At 39.8% G+C, this 18,300-nt stretch overlaps 1 protein-coding gene across 3 annotated transcripts in view; it reads left to right on the top strand.

Moving 5' to 3' along the window:
* The window catches only part of LOC128362485 (LIM and calponin homology domains-containing protein 1-like), a 92,407-nt gene that overhangs the window by 59,101 nt on the left and 15,006 nt on the right, over nt 1-18,300 (top strand). For all 3 annotated transcript variants that reach the window (XM_053323221.1, XM_053323222.1, XM_053323223.1), the window contains 5 exons: nt 1,741-1,851; nt 3,613-3,811; nt 10,402-10,660; nt 14,717-15,112; nt 16,412-16,447. In XM_053323221.1, coding sequence (XP_053179196.1) covers nt 1,741-1,851; nt 3,613-3,811; nt 10,402-10,660; nt 14,717-15,112; nt 16,412-16,447 — 1,001 coding nt within the window. The remainder of the gene's footprint in view (nt 1-1,740; nt 1,852-3,612; nt 3,812-10,401; nt 10,661-14,716; nt 15,113-16,411; nt 16,448-18,300) is intronic.

Here is an 18,300-nt window from a genome sequence, read left to right as displayed (position 1 = left end):
TATACTGGTGACAAATCCTGCTGCTCAGGATGCTAAAGTGAGCAGATAATGAACCACAACCACAGCAGGTGTCTTACGGCTAAAGCGCAGTATGTGTATATTTGTGGCATTCTTTGCAGTAAAAAAGAATCAGAGAAAACATAGTTTGCATGTGGTTAGCATTAAAGTGAATGCCAGTGAAAAGTAAACCAGTAGTTTTGAACTGCATTTAATCAGGCTTCTATTGTCTGAAGCTCCAAGCTAAAAAAGTTGCAGCTCAGTGATGCTGCTTTGACCAAAAAGCTAAATTTCCCATCAGGATTTAACATTTGATCACACAGAAAATGACTCTTTAGTTTTGTGCTTTTTCTGATCAGCAGATCCTTTGCTCTTCCTGAAAGTGTCTTTGAACAGCAGCATGTTTGCAGTGACAGTTTGACTGAAATAAACACATTAAGCCATGCTGAGCTTTCTTATCAAAGCAATCCCTGTGGAGTGCTGGTTGACATGGACACAGTAAATATAGCTGGGAACACTTTGCCAACAGTGTTAAAGGTGCAGCTCTGTGTGAGCTCCCTGCCTTGGAGTCTTTCTGTGTATTTTGCATTTTAGGCATTTACTGTAGCTGACACTAAATAGACTTACAGTGAATGTTGAAAGCTGTGGTTCACACTGCAGTATTACTACAGGACATCAGATAATAAGGAAGAAGCATTGACCCCTTCCTGTTGCCGATTGTACACAGGCAGTGTGTTTGAAGAAGATGAGAGTGACCAATAATTTATGCATTGACTTCTAAGCTAGCTAAAGGCAAATATAAATCACTTCAGGCCCTGAAGGGATATTGTAGCAGGTCTTGTCGTGTTTGTGCTGAACGCCTAAGCTAACATGTAACTTCTTTGGAGGAGGCTGGATTGTAATAGCCAGGAAAACAGATTGTGTTGTTTTGTAGGGGGAAAGTGAAGGGAACAGAGTGGAAAAGGACTTGGAGTGTTTACTTCATGCTCTCATACCTTCCGTCAATACAACCGCTGAGCCATATGAGCTGACAAAATATTATTTATCGCCTATTCAGAAGAAGGGTGAAGGTGTGAAGTTTCATATGTTGTATAAATGATCACTTACTTGTTGTTGTTTTTTAAGGCAATCAAAGAAGTACTCATGTTATGCAGTTTTACTCATTTTTGTGGTCAAGTTTGGTGAAGCTCCAAACAAACTGGCTAAATTGAAGCTGAATAGTTTGTTGTGATGAAGTGTAATGGACAGTATGTATGGATCTCGAGGGCATCATTATGAAGACAGACTGCAGTGGTGAAAATGAAATCAGGATTTCTGGATGAGTTGTTTTGTTGTTGTTGTTGTAGTTGTTGTTTTAAATAGGAGGTCTCAATTTGGTAATGACTAAAAATTGTAAGTAGTAAGTTTGTTTTCTTTTTATTGATTAATGAATCTGGGCAACATAAACACACACAAACACACATTTAAGGTATTGTACAGATTACTTTTACAGAAGTTGAGCCTGACTACCAGATGAAAACTTGATGTGACTGAAAAATCATGTACATATCTGCTATTATTATAAATGGGAGACTTGGTGGGTTTCTGCATTTTTTACTGCATTTTAATGATTAATCAACTTTCTGTCCACAGCTGTGCGTCATGGTTCATTGAGTCTCAGCAGACTGATGTGCAGTTTTCTTTCCTCCTTTCATGTTATCATAATCTTTGACCTAAAGGAATAAAATGAATTATTTTCTTTAGGTTCTAATCACCATCTATTGGTTGGGTCGAGCTGCCAACGGCTGTACCTCCTACAACGGGCCCACGCTGGACCTGAAAGAGTTTGAGGGCCTGCTGTCACAGATGCGAAAGGTTCGGCAAGTCATGTTTAGTACAAATCTAAACTACAGGGACAATGCAGTGATTAGTTGCTCATGAGGCTGTTTTAAAAAGCTCCTAGCAACCGCAGGTGATGAGGTGTAAGTGATGGAGAGGCTGCTGGATCCTGTAAGTGTTTGGAGACCAAATCTCAGAGTTACCTGAGGCAAGGACACACACGTTCTCTTGAATAACTTATGTGAGATTCACTCATGTAGTCAGTAAATGTACCCAGACTTCTATGAAATCATCTCAGGCAAAGGACAAGGGCCTCATTGTAGGTCCAGTGATGACCTCTGTCAGTTTGGACTCCATTGTCAGTCACCTGGTTTTATCCTTTTACTGATGCAAAAAGAAAAGCAGTAGCTAGCCCCCAAGGCACACATTTACACACACACACAAAAACAATTATACATACACATACTATGACAACCGGTCATTACCATGATGTCACCCTTATGCAATTTATTCCACATTGTGACGTCCCTTTTCTATTCTATAAAACTGAGCAATCACTGCCAACTCAGCAAAATATCTTTCCCAGATGTCCACACGTTGCAGATGACCAAAATAAAGCCACGTTTCCATGAAACTGAAAAGGTATTAAAAAAAATTAAGGGGGACAAGGAAAGAACATAGGGTGCACATATTCAAGACGTTGGCACAGTTTTCTTCTTTTAAAGGTGATGAAATGGAGGCTGAACTTCAAAAAAATGATGATTGAAATGCAAGCAGGTGAATGTGAGGCATAGCTGCACCATTTGCTACTCACTGACCACTTAAGATAAGTGCATCAGTTAAAGGGTTTGTTCACCCAAATTAAGAAAAAAAATTTTTTCACACACCTCTAGAGGTACCGAGATTTTATTTGTCTAAAAATCTGGATCAATGAACCAAAACTATGCATAGCTAGTTACCACTTTAGGTTAGAAGATTTAGAAGGTAAATTAAAGCGCTTAAATACAAGGCATGGGTTTGGAGTTTTAGGTTTAGGCAATTGTTTTGTTAACGTTGTGATAAAATTCTGGCAGTGGTTCATTTAAAAACTAAAATTTGACAGCTGATTTGTGAATTAAGCTATGTTCATGGGATTTTCAAGCAGATGTTTTCTGCTATTCAGAAAATGTGACCAGCACACCTCCACATTATGATGTCATTACTTTCCCAAGAGCATTTGGCGTATGAAAGATGTACAGTATTTGAAATACTGTGAAAGGAGTCTAGCTGAAATCATAATATGTAGTTCGGAGATACAAATCAGACTGCACAGGGGTCAGAAACAGGAAGTATTTTACTAGGCAGGAAAGGCCTTTCCCCACCTTCCATTAGCTGCAGAGACATGTTTCGGCAGCAGACAGATGGAGGGGAGGGGTCCCTGAGGTGAAGAGAGAGTGACGGAGAGGGATTCAAGCTGAGAAAAGGATGACATAACACAGAGAAGCAGAAGGAGAAAGAGCGAGAGGGTTAGAGAAAGTTCATCTACAAGAGACAAGAAAAGTAAATTAGAGTTTAGAGGTTAGATGCTGGAAAAATACAGAGATATGATGTGATGATTATGGTGATGAGGACATGAACAAACTCCTCAGGTATTGTTTGACCAGACACAAAGTCAGTTCATGTTTATGCAAAAGCAGTTCCTTCTTAATATGCATGTCCTGAGCACCAAATGTCATGCCTCTTTACTTTTTTTCTCCATGAACTTTACACACATTTGTTCATTTGGTGCAACCTGGGTGTGTTTCCACACATTTTTAGGAGGTGGAGGAGGCAGAGAGCCCTAAACGTAGCATTCGGGACAGTGGCTACATTGACTGCTGGGACTCTGAACGCAGCGACTCCCTCTCTCCGCCACGCCACGGCCGCGAGGACTCGTTCGACAGCCTGGACTCCTTCGGCTCACGCTCACGACAGACCCCGTCGCCAGACGTCCTGGTCGCCCGCGGCAGCAGCGATGGTAGGATGGAAACTTATTTCACACATACTCACATAGAACTCACAACCTAATACCAATAGGCGCGTTTTCAGTGCAGGAACCTCAGGGTAATCGGTGCTGATTGGGTATACTCAAAGCAGGATGTGGCATCAACAGAAAGCGCCAAAATAATAGTCGTAGAAAGCGTCTACACCGCTGGAAAACAGTTTATAACGTCCACCATCATGTACACGAACACACAAACCAGAAACGCGGCAACCAGCTCAGCTCCTTCCATGTTTACCTCCTCGTTGTCGTTTTCTTTATGTTTTCGGCGAGTCGCCTCTGTGACATCACGGTCAGAGTCCAGTGGGTCCTATCTGGGTCCTATCTGGGTCCTACTCTGTTGTGGAAACACAACAGCTGAAAAGACATTCCTGTAAAGGTCCCGCCTCCTAAATTTTACCTGGAACTTCCTGAAGTTCCTGCATTGGAGACAGGGCTAATACTAGTTTAGAGGTGATTATGGCAGTATGATGGGAATTTAGAAAGGTTGATTCTAAAAATACAAGGCTGGAGGTTAAATCTGTTCAATAAGCATTGTGTCATTTTAGCTACAGCCATTTGTCTTGTGGAAGGGAAGTAATTCGGTACGGGCCGCTTTGTTTGGTTTAAATTTGGTGTACAGATACATTATAGAGATGAATGAGGTGCATTGTCCTTCCAGTGTTACTGTAGTAAAGCCTGTTGTTCAGCTCCCTGTGTTTTTGCAGGACAACGCCCAGAGCTGCTCAAAGGCTATCTGAAAGAATAAAGTGAATGATCTCAGTGCAATGCCTTTCTTTTTTTTTTTTAAAGCCAAGCTGTTGGGTTTTTTTAGGTAGCTGGCTTAGGAAACACTATGTGACTGCCTCTGTGGGGCGTCGATCATGACATGGGAGGGCAGGTATTTCTTTCTCATATTCATGGCAGGAACTCTGATAGAAAGATTACTTTGTACACATAGCCATTGTTTTAATTTCAGCCATATGTATCATGTTGTGAAGGCCTATTGTGTAATGCCTGCATATGCTCCAAACTGCTCCACACCTATTGCAGAAGTAAAACATTTAAAATATTAAAATATGAGATTTAAAATATTATAGATCCACTATGTTATCACTTTATTAATCTAGGACAAAAACGACACTCGCGCCACATGTTCCTTGCTGGAAAGCTTCATTCACATCTGTTCGTATCTGCGCTAGCATCATCCATATCTGATGTCAGGCTGAAATAACTAATATCAAAAATCATGCACGAGTCCAACTACAAAAACAAATGTGGTCACATCTGTTTTTGTGATTGAACACATCTCCGTTATGTCATGGTAACACAGACTCCACCAAGATGACATCCTAGACAGACACATTAGATTAATTTGTTCTAATGGAAACATGGAAAACTTCTGACTTGTGTGATGAAATAAGTGGTAAGACGGCTACATAGATACAGATCAGGGATTAAGAAGCGAAATTTCATGTTGTAATTTGCAGTTAAGATATCAGATCTGTGTTCCTTTTAATAGAGGATAAAATTGTCACAATTATAGCTGTAGTTTAAACAATGTGAGACATTCAACCCCCGGCTCAGTTGTAGCTCAATTAGATAAATGCTTATCATAGAAATTTTAAGATATACTAAGACACCACCACCCCCCTTTTATTGCTTCTACTCATTCAATACATAACTATCCCTCCTCCTTTTAGACAAGTAACAAGGTGATGAATAATTAAATTCTCCTCCTCTTGATCTTTTTTTCCTCCTCATTTTCTGCTCAGATTTTTCCAATACTTTCCAAAATTGCATATAGCCGAATTTCTGTTTTATTGCACAGTAATTGAATCTATGTCTACATCTGCGTGGGTCTATTTATATACACTATATGAACAATCGGGTGCCTTAGCCACTGTGCTTGTCGAGGCTCGCCATTCATACTGTTTGTGACACCTTTCCAGTCCTGCCATTGACATCAACACAAAAGTGTCTCTGTGCTTCAGTGTTTGAGCCCGTTGTCCTGGACTACGGTTGTTTTGATGGAGCTCTCTTGAAGTGTGGCGCGAGATGGTGAGTGACAGCACTTACAGAGAGATGAAGCGGTGTGATGTAGCGTGTGACACAAAGAAGAGAAAGAGAGGGAAGTGCGGTTGTTTGAATGATAGCTCGCACCGGGGGTTTTTGATCTGACACTTGGCAGATCTGTCAGGGATCATTGGATAACAGAAACTGATATGGTTTCAGTTTAAGAACAAAGGACACATCCCCATCTTTATCATAATGAAACTCAGACTCGATACTTGGAATGCAAACTCATCAAATGAAGTTTATGAAATGTGACTTCCTGAGATGATATATCCTGGCAATAAGATGTGCATAATTTTTGAGTTTTCCAGGAATTAGTTTTTAGATTTCAAGTATTGTACAAGGAAATCCTTGTATGATTCATTTTTTTACCTCCCTCATCCACTATTTCATGAGTCTATTATATATCAGTTGTCATGACACCAGGCTCATGTTATCTGTGAGGAGTCTCCCTGCCAACTTTCCATAAAGGCTGTGCAGTAACGATGCCAGATAGGTATTTCTCACTTTGATTTCTAACCCTTCTTCTCTAGATTCACCTGCCAAATTAAGTTTATCTTCAGTTTGTTTTTAGGGTGGTTGTTTCAGTGTTTGCTGTGAGATTCAAAAGCCAGTAGACTCTTCAGGTATTAGCAAACACACAGAGCCACACTGGTGGATACAATAAAGAATTACAGACACTAAAACTGAACATAAGGATTAAATTATATGCATTTTATCTCTGCACATTGCTGTGTCTTTCACTCTATGATAACTTTATTTTCACAGTAGTGTGAAGACATAATAAGTTTTTCAAGACAAGCATAAACTGCAAACAGCTGTGAAGGTTTTTGTTCTGCTTTGCGTTGAAGTCAAAAATGGTTTGGCTTCATATACAGTAAATACTTTTTAATGCCACGCTGACCATATGCTGCCATTGAAAGCTGTTGATGGCGACACTTGTGTTTGAATGTCACCCTTTTAAATTTTAATGACAGGCTATAAAAGGTTACGGCAGTCGTCGCAGAGCGTAATGCGTGTTTCATCTCTGGACTGCATGTGGGAAAACACGGAGCAGAAACCAAGCATCCTGTCTGACTGTGTTTTTGTTTTGAGGGAAGTGCAAAGGAAACTGCCATCTCCGAAACTGCTGTCACCAAGAGTCAAGCTATCCAAAAAATGTGGTTGTTGTTTTGGAAGGTGATGTTAAACTTTGTGGGAAATGAGAGGGGAAAAAATACACTTCTGTTAAAAGAAACAAAGTAATTAACCGTATTGTTTGGTCATGTATTTTCTCAACCTTGCAGATAAGCAGCCATAGCTTTTCATACAAGTACTCTATGAATCAATGATCATCAATTAGACTGTCAGATATTATAAATAAAAGATTAAGGCTTGTTAAACAGTCACATTTTTGCACTTTGATGGTTATGCAATAAGTCCATAAAAGGACAGAGACACCACTTTCACCTCCTACATTAGCCTTAATTGACTAGAATGTAAAGCTGTCAAAAGACACTGTTTTACACCCTCTAACTCATGTGATGCAAGCATTATCACCACCATCCCTCCACCAACATACATATATATATATATATATATATTCATAACCCACAGCTGATTAGTCATATTGTCAAGCTGCTTCTATTCCCATACACCCACCTTTCATCAAAAGCAGCAAGCTCAGTCATTTTAAAATTAAGAAACTAATTACTAACCGATGAAAATATGAGGAGGCAGGTTGGAGAAATGGGCTTAGCAAAGAACTAAATGAAAAAAAATATCCTGGAATGCTTTGAACATTGCAGATTGATGATATAGTGCAACATAAGATTGTCTGAAGTTGGAATTTCCTTTGGGTATTTTCTGGATTTATTACTGTCAGATCCACTTTGCTGTTCAGGCACATTTTAGGAGGATAAAGATGTTAGTCAGAGGCCAAAATCTACACATGTGGTTCAATAGTTTTATAGAAATCTGCATGTCTGATCAGATTTTGCACATCCACTATTCTGGTTATCATAATATAAACAGTTCAGATCGGGCCCAGGAGGCACAGACAAGATTAGCGGATAACAATGCAGCTTTCATCCAATCACAGAGCACTTTGAGTTCACCCCAGAACAGAAGCATCCATTTATTAGCATTTACCGAAATTCGGCTCCGCCAGGTTTTTCCCTGCTCTGACCTTAAGTCCTTTCTCTATTCATCTCTGCAGATTGACTTCACCCTGACAGTAATTAAGGGGGACGAGTTTAATTCAATCTCTGGGAGAAATGTAATATTGATAATGTTCTTTTGTTTGGGCCAAGTTTTGTAGATAGATACAGTGTTGATAAATGAGTCACTTTGTGCTTCTGGTGCTCCTACAGTACAGCCTTTTGCAGGACAACACCCATTGCTAGTTAACTGTTGCTTGAAAGAATAAACTGAGTAATGTCCTTGAGATGATTTCCTTTTTCTGTTAAAAAAGAAATCCATGAAGTCCAGTAGATACAGATCTGTGAAGGGTTTTAAGACCACTTCAGTATGAATACAATCCCAGAAAGTGTCATCATTTATTTCACTTTATTACTATTAGAAAATTTGTGGAGCGTGACTATCACTCCGCATTTGTAAGTCTGTTCCATCTTTTCAGTTATTTAACAAGACTCTACGGCTTTTATGTTTCCTGTAGCATGATGTTGATGATTATTGATGTAAATAGTTTTCTGTGAAGCCCTGGTACAGTATGGCACTGAACCATGATGAACGTTCCCCTCAAGCTTTCAGTGTTACCATATGTGCAAAGAGAGGAGATCGCCCCATGAAGACATATGTTGTTCCTTAAAGACTTGAATACTGGAGTCACTCATGTTTCCAATTGATGGGTTAAGAGTCATAATTGAACCATTCATTTTTGGAAGTGTAGATACCTCAAGGCCTCTTCTGGACCTTGATCTGTCAATCTTTTTCAGACCACATAAAAATGAAGAAGTTTATTGATAGAAGAAGAGGTTTTCACAAGTTCAAAATGTGACGTTTGTTTCCAGTGGGAGCTGTGGCTGCATCCACATGTATCAGTTCAAAACTTAAGGTTTGGATCTGTTTGAAATGGGTCGTAGATTGAGTACACACACATATTCAGGGAAGGGGGATTCCAGTAGCACATGTGCTGAACATCTTGGCGAAGAATTTTTGGAGACCTTGAGTGAAGTAAGACTGAAGGTATCTATTACCTGCTGTCGTACATATTGCCTTTGGGCTAGCATTAGCAAAAAACATCTAAATGAAGGTGACACAACACTGGAAATGTAGTGAGGAATTTAAGACGCCAAGCAGGGAAAGTCCTTGAGCAATGCACGTCTGTAAAGCCAGGTGTTGCCACTGACATTAAAGAGCTAACAGTGTGTTTTAAAAATGATACAGGCAGACACAGTGGCATGCTAAGTAAATTCTTCCGAATTGTAGGCTAGAATTTAGAGGCAGTAGAAGCTGCACAATACAAATTTAGTGATGATTTATGTGTCTTGCTTTGTTTCATAAAAAACAGCCCATCAAGCTGCTCGGTGTTGATTTATGCTCAGCCGCTGGAATGCACTCTATATAATGATACTGAAACAGAAACTGTAATGTTTTGTAGGCCTATATGATGTAATAGGAAAGATTTTTACAGATTTTAAGTGATATTTATTGCAGAGATTGGCAATCCGGGTTAGCCGCCGTGAGATTCCACAGTCAAGTGTCTCTCTCTCCAATTTATTTTTGGATTTATTCTCTGTGTCTATCTCACCCTCCCTTTCTGTCTATCTCTCTCTCACTCTCTTTCGCTCTCTCTCACTCTGACTCAGCAATCTGGGTGCTTCTTGCTTTCCGGGATATTTAAAGGGCGATCACGGTTAATTTTAATGCACAGTATCATTCAGAAAGTAACAGAACATATTTGACATGAGACATTATTGCTACTTAGACTGCTTAATAGCAAGTAATAGCATGTTAAATGAGAAAATTGAGGGGTGTATAGAATTGCAAAGAAAATTGTGTTTAAATAACCTTTGTAATAATACTTGTAACACAAATATATAATGCCACACCTTTGAGTTACTTTGTTTTCCAGTAATCACTGTTCTTAATAGACTTAAAGTAATGGAAATCAAGTAAGCTGCCTGTTCAAGTATATCCAGTCACTTCACTATAATGATGACTTGACTCCTCAATTATATTTAAAAGTAATTGCAAGCACTATGCCTTTATTTAATGTCTCCTATCAAAGAATGAGAAGAAAATTACCTCCCTTCAGTTGTAAAGAGTTCATCCCTCATCACATTTCTAAATCACAAAAAGAAGCTCCACATACCTTTTACAGTCTACTGAATTATACAATTTAATTTCTAAAGAGAGCAAATATTGTATTAGTGATTGTGGAATTAAGTTTTTGGATGTTCAACTATGACCAAATCAGCTGCAGGATGATTTTCCTGTGATGCCATTATAGTCAAAAAGTCCATGAAACTAACAAATATCTTCATCAACACTTCATCTCCTCTTAACAGGCCGCGGCAGTGACTCAGAGTCCGACGGCGCCCCACACCGGAAGATGCCAGATGTCCGTAAAGACGACATGTTGGCGCGGCGGACTTCAGTCAGCGAGCCCCGGACCGCCATGCCTTTTAACCAGTACCTGCCCAACAGGAGCAACCAGAGTGGATATGTGCCAAACCCGCTCCGTAAGAAGAAGAGCGACAAAGACGAGGGAGGACGCAAGAGCTGGAGTACAGCCACTTCACCTATAGGGGGAGACAGACCTTTCAGGTGAGTGTGGCTTTAATGAGAACCTTTTTTAAAATATGACAGCATTAAGCAACGTAATGATCGAGCTTTTCTTGCCTATTTGGGTTACTCAAAAGGACATTTAAAGAAGGTGGTGATTGCTTTATAAAGTGTATCTGTTAATGTTACTAACCATAGATTGACTGAATATCCTATGAAACTGAACTCTGTACTTAGTCTGCAAATGCTTATACAATTAAATACTTAATCCCCTTTACATAGAAAAATAGGACATTCGGCAAAGGAGGTTTTAATCAGGGTTTTTTGAGTAATACATAATAAATATATAATAAATGTACCATTACATAATCCTGTTTTGTTCTAAGAACTTAAAGACCTTATTTCCTAAACAAAACAAGCTTTTATTTTAAGCTTTCCTCTGTGAATTCATTGTAAACTTTGACACAGGCACATTTGACATCTGATGATATTTTTTTTTTTAAAGATGGGTGGTACCTCCACCGCTGAGCCAGTCGAGGTCTTGAATGTTGCTGGTAGTTGTCAGGAGAGTGTAGTTGCGTAATAAATCGGGTTATTTGGGAATAGGGTGTACTACCATGACTTGAATGTTGCAACTTTATTTGGCAGAGAAATTTATTGTATTTCTGCTTCAGTTGAAAATGCAGTTTGATGAGAAGAAGTTTATTAAGTATGATCTAGCGTCCATCTGTTTCGTGTCTTTTAAATTTGCATGAGTAATTTTAAACACAAAGGACTTAAACATGGGTGGAGGTAGACAATAAACTGAGCGCGCTGAATGGATGATAGATGTTGGGGGGGGAGGGAACATATCATATCTGCTTTTATCGTTCACTACTGATACTGATATTTTAGTCCCCATCGACATCCTTTTGAGGTCATCTTGTGTTGTTTATTCATTTTTTTGCAAGAATAGATGTCTCTTGTGTCAAAATGCAGATGTCTGGAATCAAACTTTTCAACTTTCGATTGTTTCTCTCTGTCCAGTTCTGTACATGTGGGAGTGGCTGATGGAGGCCAGATGTGTGTTTTCATTGGCTCGAACTCTGATTGAAGCGAATGTGTGAAATATGCCACACAGACAAAAATGAGGCAGATTTAAGTCTAACGGTCTTATTGGCATTTATTGGTTTGGCGAGTCATCATAAGAACGCTGGGATATCACAGATTTTCGTTTCGTGTTTTATCGTTATCTTGGCTCGCCCCATGTAGAAGTTTCAAAAATTTGCTCGCTAAGTGGATTCCTCAGTGTGCTCTAATCAATCGTAGCATCAGTATGTGCAGCTTTAGTCGAGTGTATAGTGTATAGAAGTGTGAGAAGTTTGACTGAGTTTTTGAAGGCTGTTATTTTAAAGGTTTTGACGTATCCTAATTTAACTGCATTGACATACAACATCAGGCGATTGAAGACATTTGTTTAAAAGCCATATTTATAATTTCTGCATGTTCTTAAAAAGTGCTGGGAGTGGGTGGATATACTGGACTGGATGTGCATCACATCACCAAGTGTGTGCTGCTAATTTGTCACTCATTTCTCCCATTAACTTCATCCATCATGGTGTTATGACAAGATTCATGTATTCATTGATTTTTCATTCATTGTTTGTTTTTTTTCTCCTCCATCTCTTTCCTTTGCATTGTGTACCATACCATTTTCCCCTCTTTCTGTCTTCTTTTACCTCTGTGAACCCACTCATCCCTCATTACATTCATGCTTGTTCCATGTCTCGTAACCGTCATGTCTTCGTTGCTCATTTTGCTCCATCATGATTACATCTTCCTTCCCTGTGTGATGCATGTAAATGGGTGATATAACAGTTTAAATGACGTCCCTAGGATAGACACCCCACCTCCAGTGTCCCCCAGTCTGTACCCCGCCCTGCCCTTTGAACCCCAGACACAGATTGAGACGGACCAGGAGAAAGAGGAGTGGACTCCCTCCACACTTTGCATTGAGGTCCATGCGTCAGGCTTGAGGAGAAGCAGTGAGCCTCCGCCCTATAGCCTCCCCGAATCCTATGCAGAGTCCTCCAGGGAGGCTGTAAATCACCTGAAGGTCACCTCAGCGGAAAGGTCTTTACCTTAGTTCATGTTTTTCTCAGTTCCCCAAATAAGCAGCCAAATTCTTTTTTTTGTCCTTCCTCTAAATTAATCAAATCTTAAAGCTAATCGATCGGTCTTACAGCATTTGCAATTTCTTGTTTTGATTATAGATGTTTATTGCTTCTGTTTTTTTCTATCTTCTTTTTAATATTAGCCATAAATTAAATGAGCAGCACAGGTTTTTATTTTAGCTCAACATTTCTCCTGTTTAAGGCCCATTTAAGTCCTGGGGACATTTTGCCATGTAGATAAAAAGTGTAAGCTCTGCCTCTGAGACTCCTGCCTGCACCACAGTACAGTCCTGGTGAATGGGATTGTGTTTGTGCCACTTAAAAAATTTAATTTAAAAATCTCAACAGCAATATGTGTTTCCAAAAACAATGTCTCAGTCATTTAGCATAATCCACCAACTTTACTTAGAAGAAATTTCACACCATCTGGTCCCTTTCCTCTTTGGCATTGCCACGGCCCGAGCTTTGTTTCTATTACAGTTAACAAGATACATGAAGGACATGATATCAGTGCACAGGGGCTTTATCAAGCAGGCGAGTCTGAGGCCACAACTTTTATACTTGGTGTCAGGTAGCAAGGGTGAGGATTATGAGCTATTATCTATTTTACAGTTCAGAAGTCCAGTGTGATTATAATGTTGTCACTCCACTGTGAGTTTTAGCTCTGTGATGTTATTTCACAATCCAATCCAGCTTTATCCGGTGTTATTTCCTAGTCAAGCAGTGGTTTCATTCAGAGTCCTTTTGGAGGGTTATTAGAATCACACCCCCAGTTTCCCCCTCTTTTTTTCTGGCACATTTTTTCTGGCACTGATTGGATTGTCAGTGTTTCAGTGAAAAGGGGAGTGAAAAGAATACTCAGTAGAAATCGGACATGTTGTTGTTGTGATTTATAGCTTTGTTGCAAGGAAACGGCAAGGCGGGGGGGCGTGGGGGGGGGGTGTTTCTGAAAGGCTTTGATATGTGCTCCTGCTTTAGTTGGTAACAGCTTCCATTTTCCAAAAGATAACTTGAGACTGGAATTTGTGCATTTTAGTGCTGCCAGGAGTTAATGTTGTTAAGTGGCTGTATCACATCAGCATATCAGTGTTTTGAATTTTTAAGGAAATTGTGTGGTCAGAGTTGACTTTGAGCCCTGTGGTGGTGGTGGTGTGTGTGTGTGTGTGTGTGTGTGTGTGTGTGTGTGTGTGTGTGTGTGTGTATGTGTGTGTGTTAGCTGTTTATTGTGTTTCTTAGCTTGAATTGAAATGGAGAGTGAGGTGTAACATTTTATAGGGGTGAATATTTATTTTAAGTTTCACCAGAGAGACAAAAATATGTAATGAATAGATCAACTCTGAATCTAGAAATAAAACAAGCTTGCACCAAGAAACACAATTGAGTATTTTATAGTTTCCAATAATATTGCAATAGGGCATTCCTGTCTACACTACTGTGGAACTCTTGGGGCAAAACTGTACATGCCTTAAAATACCAACCATACATAACAGCACGCACACAGAAAAATGTGTCTACACACACAAACACACTTGCAGGGAACATACGGCCCACCCTAAGGATGTAAGGAAATGAGGCCTTTTTCCTTCCCTGACCCTGAGCAGGCTTGGACTGAATCTGGCCCTTTCACTGCCGGCAGCTGGCCAGTCTCTCCCTCCCTGCCATGCATTCTGGGAATTTACAGTCGAATAATAAGCCTCCCAGAAAGTAGCTGTTCATCACAGGATAACAAACAACAGAGTGTTCAGTGAATTTTGCCTTGGCTGTGTGACTCAAATTTGTTTTCCCGTCCAGTATGCACTGAAGGGATTTGTGATCATGCTTTGCTATTTTCTCAGATTTATGTCTTCAAAAAAACCTTCATTTAGGCTCCTCCAGAGGAATGCTGTCTGATGATATAGGATGATAACCAGGCAGCAATACGTTTAGTTTGCTCTGCTCTCTGCAGCACTCCAGCTCGCTCGTGCTCAGAGGAACTCTTCCACCATCCGTCGACCCTAGCGGCAAACGCCACAGCAGCATCTGTGGTCGCGACAAGCCCCGTCAACACACCTGGGAAACATCCACCTGTCACAGAGCGAGAGAAGGCCGGGCCGAGGAAGGGTGACGTCGGCGTTCTGTTACTCGCAGATGCAGAGCGAGATGATAAGCGGGCCCGTCGTGCGCTGACGCCACCCAAACACATCAGCATCCCGAGCCCATCCCACTTCCTTCCTGTGCCCGCTGCCGTGGTAACCGCTACAGCTGCACCGACGGATACAGGACGTCGGAAGGGAAGGGCGCTGAGTGAAAGTGACAACCTGCAAGGAGGGACTTCTTGGTTGGACAGCAATCCTCCAGCAACGTGAGCCCCGTCTAGCAACTACACTACATTTTAATGAATCTCTGCCGCGTTGAAATAAAAGCTACACAATTCAACGTTAAACTCAAGGGATCAACAGTTTTCATGATCCTTTTTTTTTCGATATGTGACCTTGACCTCAGACGACAATGGATGACATCTACCTATTGCATGACCTTATTAACATGCAAGTTGATATTGTTTGCCAAATAACAGTTGTTATTGTACTCAGGATGCATGGAAACTCTGAAAAAACTTTTTTTTTTCTCATTTCCTTGCTTTTTTTTCTGTTAAGAAATTTGGAGAATAATCAAGATGTCTGAGAATGTGGTAATATTAATTAACAATGCATGGCCTTGGTTAACAGTCTTTGACTTCTTAGGAGACTGAAGCTGAATTTGACCTACTTTTATATTTATGATCCATATATTTGGCAGTTCTTGCACATGTGTAACATACATTGGTTCAGTCATAATTATTCAGTCAAACCATGAAAATATTATTTATTCCAATAATGACAAAAAAAGTAATGGTTTTGGCTTTAATGCAAGCCACTGAATCACAGACAGACATCTTTTTACAAAAAAAACATGTAAAAAAAAGTAATCTTTCAAAACAATCTATCTGGTCTTGATTTAGTGAAGCTCTTAATTTAGTCTCCTTTTTTCTCTTGTGGTAAGCAACCACAGGCCACGCTCTCTCACACCCCTGTCACTTCACAGAGGCAGCTCCATAAAAAAAAAAAAGACTGTGCGAAGACCTTTTGTGGTTAAGGCCAAACCTACAAGTGGTGGTCACAGACGGAAAGAGAGCCACATCTTCTTGATGTTGCTCTCATGCTGTCTAATAAAAGATGCATGTGCTTTTATTTTAATACTTATGTGTCAGCTTCATTCTAAGATTGTTGCCATATGCATTTGTTTTATGCTGGCAGTGTTTTGGTTTGCAGTGCTGCAGTAAACTTCTCTTTTGCTCTGCCTTTGTTTTGGGTAAGACTGCCCTCTTGTGCTTGGTTTGAGGTGTATCATTAAACCCTAGGAACTGACAAATACATCTGTGCATAGACACAAACCCACCAAGCACACTTGATTATTCATGAAACTATCCTTTTATATGTTGTCTGTTTAAACTGTCATGAACTAACTCATTGTCTGTTGTAATCACACAATACACTACAGCTCACTAGCCAACTATCGAACATTTCACATGTTATTCACACGGATGAATGATGTCTCTCTCTGTTGAACGAACTTGTGTTCATTTGTGATTGTGCTCTCTCTCCACGCTCCCTGCCTTCTGTAGATTCAGCCACACAGATAGTGTGTCAGGTGACCCACAGTAAGTTGTCTTTTCACCACTCAGCTGCATGGCCGAGCTCCGCTGTGCACTACAACAAGCAAGTCATTTAATTACTCATTTGGTGTAACAATTATGCATGTGGGAAAATCTGCCAACAGAATGATGTAATTATTAAGACAATTTAAGTGAGTGTTCCAGTTGTAAAGGTTTATTCTTATTTGTTGGTATCACAGCTAATATAGTGTGCCAGTATCTATTATCTTTACATTTGACCTTTTTCATGTTAGAAAAATTAGAAGAGTGCACTTTTTGATATTGTAAAGGCCTTTAAACCCTCATGTGATACTGAAATCTTCTTAATTCCTTCAATTAGTTCTTTCATGCATTTATTATTCGTTTAAGAAATGCTCTGCACAGTGGAACTAAGGCTGTGTACAGACTGTGTAGGTAAATGTGGTTAAGTACTGTCATTCACAGCCAGTGTATAGATTCAAAATAATCTTATGTAATCCAAGACATGACTGTCAAGAAGTTAATTGGACACAGCTGTAATGTTTCCAAATTAAGCAGATGTTTCCCACTTGTATTACCTAACATTAAGTTAGATGACTTGTGACGATGGACATTTTTGGCAACATACTCTTAACAATGTCAAACAATGTCCATCAATCCAAACACTGCCCCTGACCACTATACTAAAATCATTACATCTGAAAAAAAAAACAAGTTTATAAGAAACCTAGCAGACGTGCATTCTTGTCTTTTTGACTCACTGCAGTCCAAAAGCGCCTGCAGTCGTGGCTGTGAGGAGGAATTAAACTATGCTGCTCTGTCATGGTCTCAGAGCTTCTGCCAGCTACTTTTTTAATGTAACATAACTTTAACCACCTTCACTTCACCCCCCCCCCCCCCACTCCCTCACCCCTCTGCAGAACATGTATAAAATCACATCATGATAATCTCATTTGCTGCTTAAAGCTGATGCAAAAAAGTGCAATTTTGTCTAAAGCAGGAGAGAGGATTCATAGAAAAGAAATGACTCAACTGCATGTTTGTTTAAAATGATTAGTTTTAGAGGAGACTACAGCTACAGTCCACAGATTAAACCTGCAGCTTTATTTTTATCTCAAAGCTTTTTAGATGGCTTTACATGTCAGTCATCTCTTGGGTTGAAACACTCTCCTGCTTTGAGTTTCTTTGGTCCAGTCAGTGACCAGCAGCTGCTTTAAAACATTTGTTAGTGTGTGAGCAATGCAAGACTCTGAATATTGTAATCTTCAACGTCACTTTCCCTTTTCCAACATGAATTTGTGTGTTGGAAATGCATCAATTTTCTCAGTCTCACTCACCAAAACAATATTTATACTAAACATCATCAGCAGGATTACTAATTCACGTGTGAATGTATTGACATCGCCCACTCTACCACACAACACAGCAGAATGCTTCTAACTGTATGGCTGCACTTAAAACTAGATGCTTTAACTTTATTGACTGAACAATTATAGTTTTCTGAAACATCTCTGTGCCTTCTGAAGGTCATACTGGTTGTTGTATCTCATGCGTGCACCCAAACTCACGCCTGAATGTCACTAAAAGCTTCACATGTACAGGTACCTGCTTCTGATGCTGATATCTTCAAAGGCCCACCAAATGGCATTTTTATGTCCATATTTTATGCATTTCCTGTTGAGTACAAGTATAAATGCAAATTACTTAGAGGAAGAGAGGGAGGAGAATCACAATAGTGGAATTTTTAAAAGATCTGGGATGGTTAATTGACCATAAATACTTTAGCCTACTGTGTCAGCTTGAAGTAATCTTTGAAGATGCAGTTTTCCAGGAAGTTCAAGTCCTCATTACACAAGGTCTTTTAAAGGATGCAAAACATT

Source organism: Scomber japonicus, chromosome 8 (assembly GCF_027409825.1).
Source record: "Scomber japonicus isolate fScoJap1 chromosome 8, fScoJap1.pri, whole genome shotgun sequence".
In the NCBI taxonomy this organism is placed as follows: Eukaryota; Metazoa; Chordata; class Actinopteri; order Scombriformes; family Scombridae; genus Scomber; species Scomber japonicus.
The sequence above is the reverse complement of the archived record's forward strand: the minus strand, read 5'-3'. Positions and strand labels throughout refer to the sequence as shown.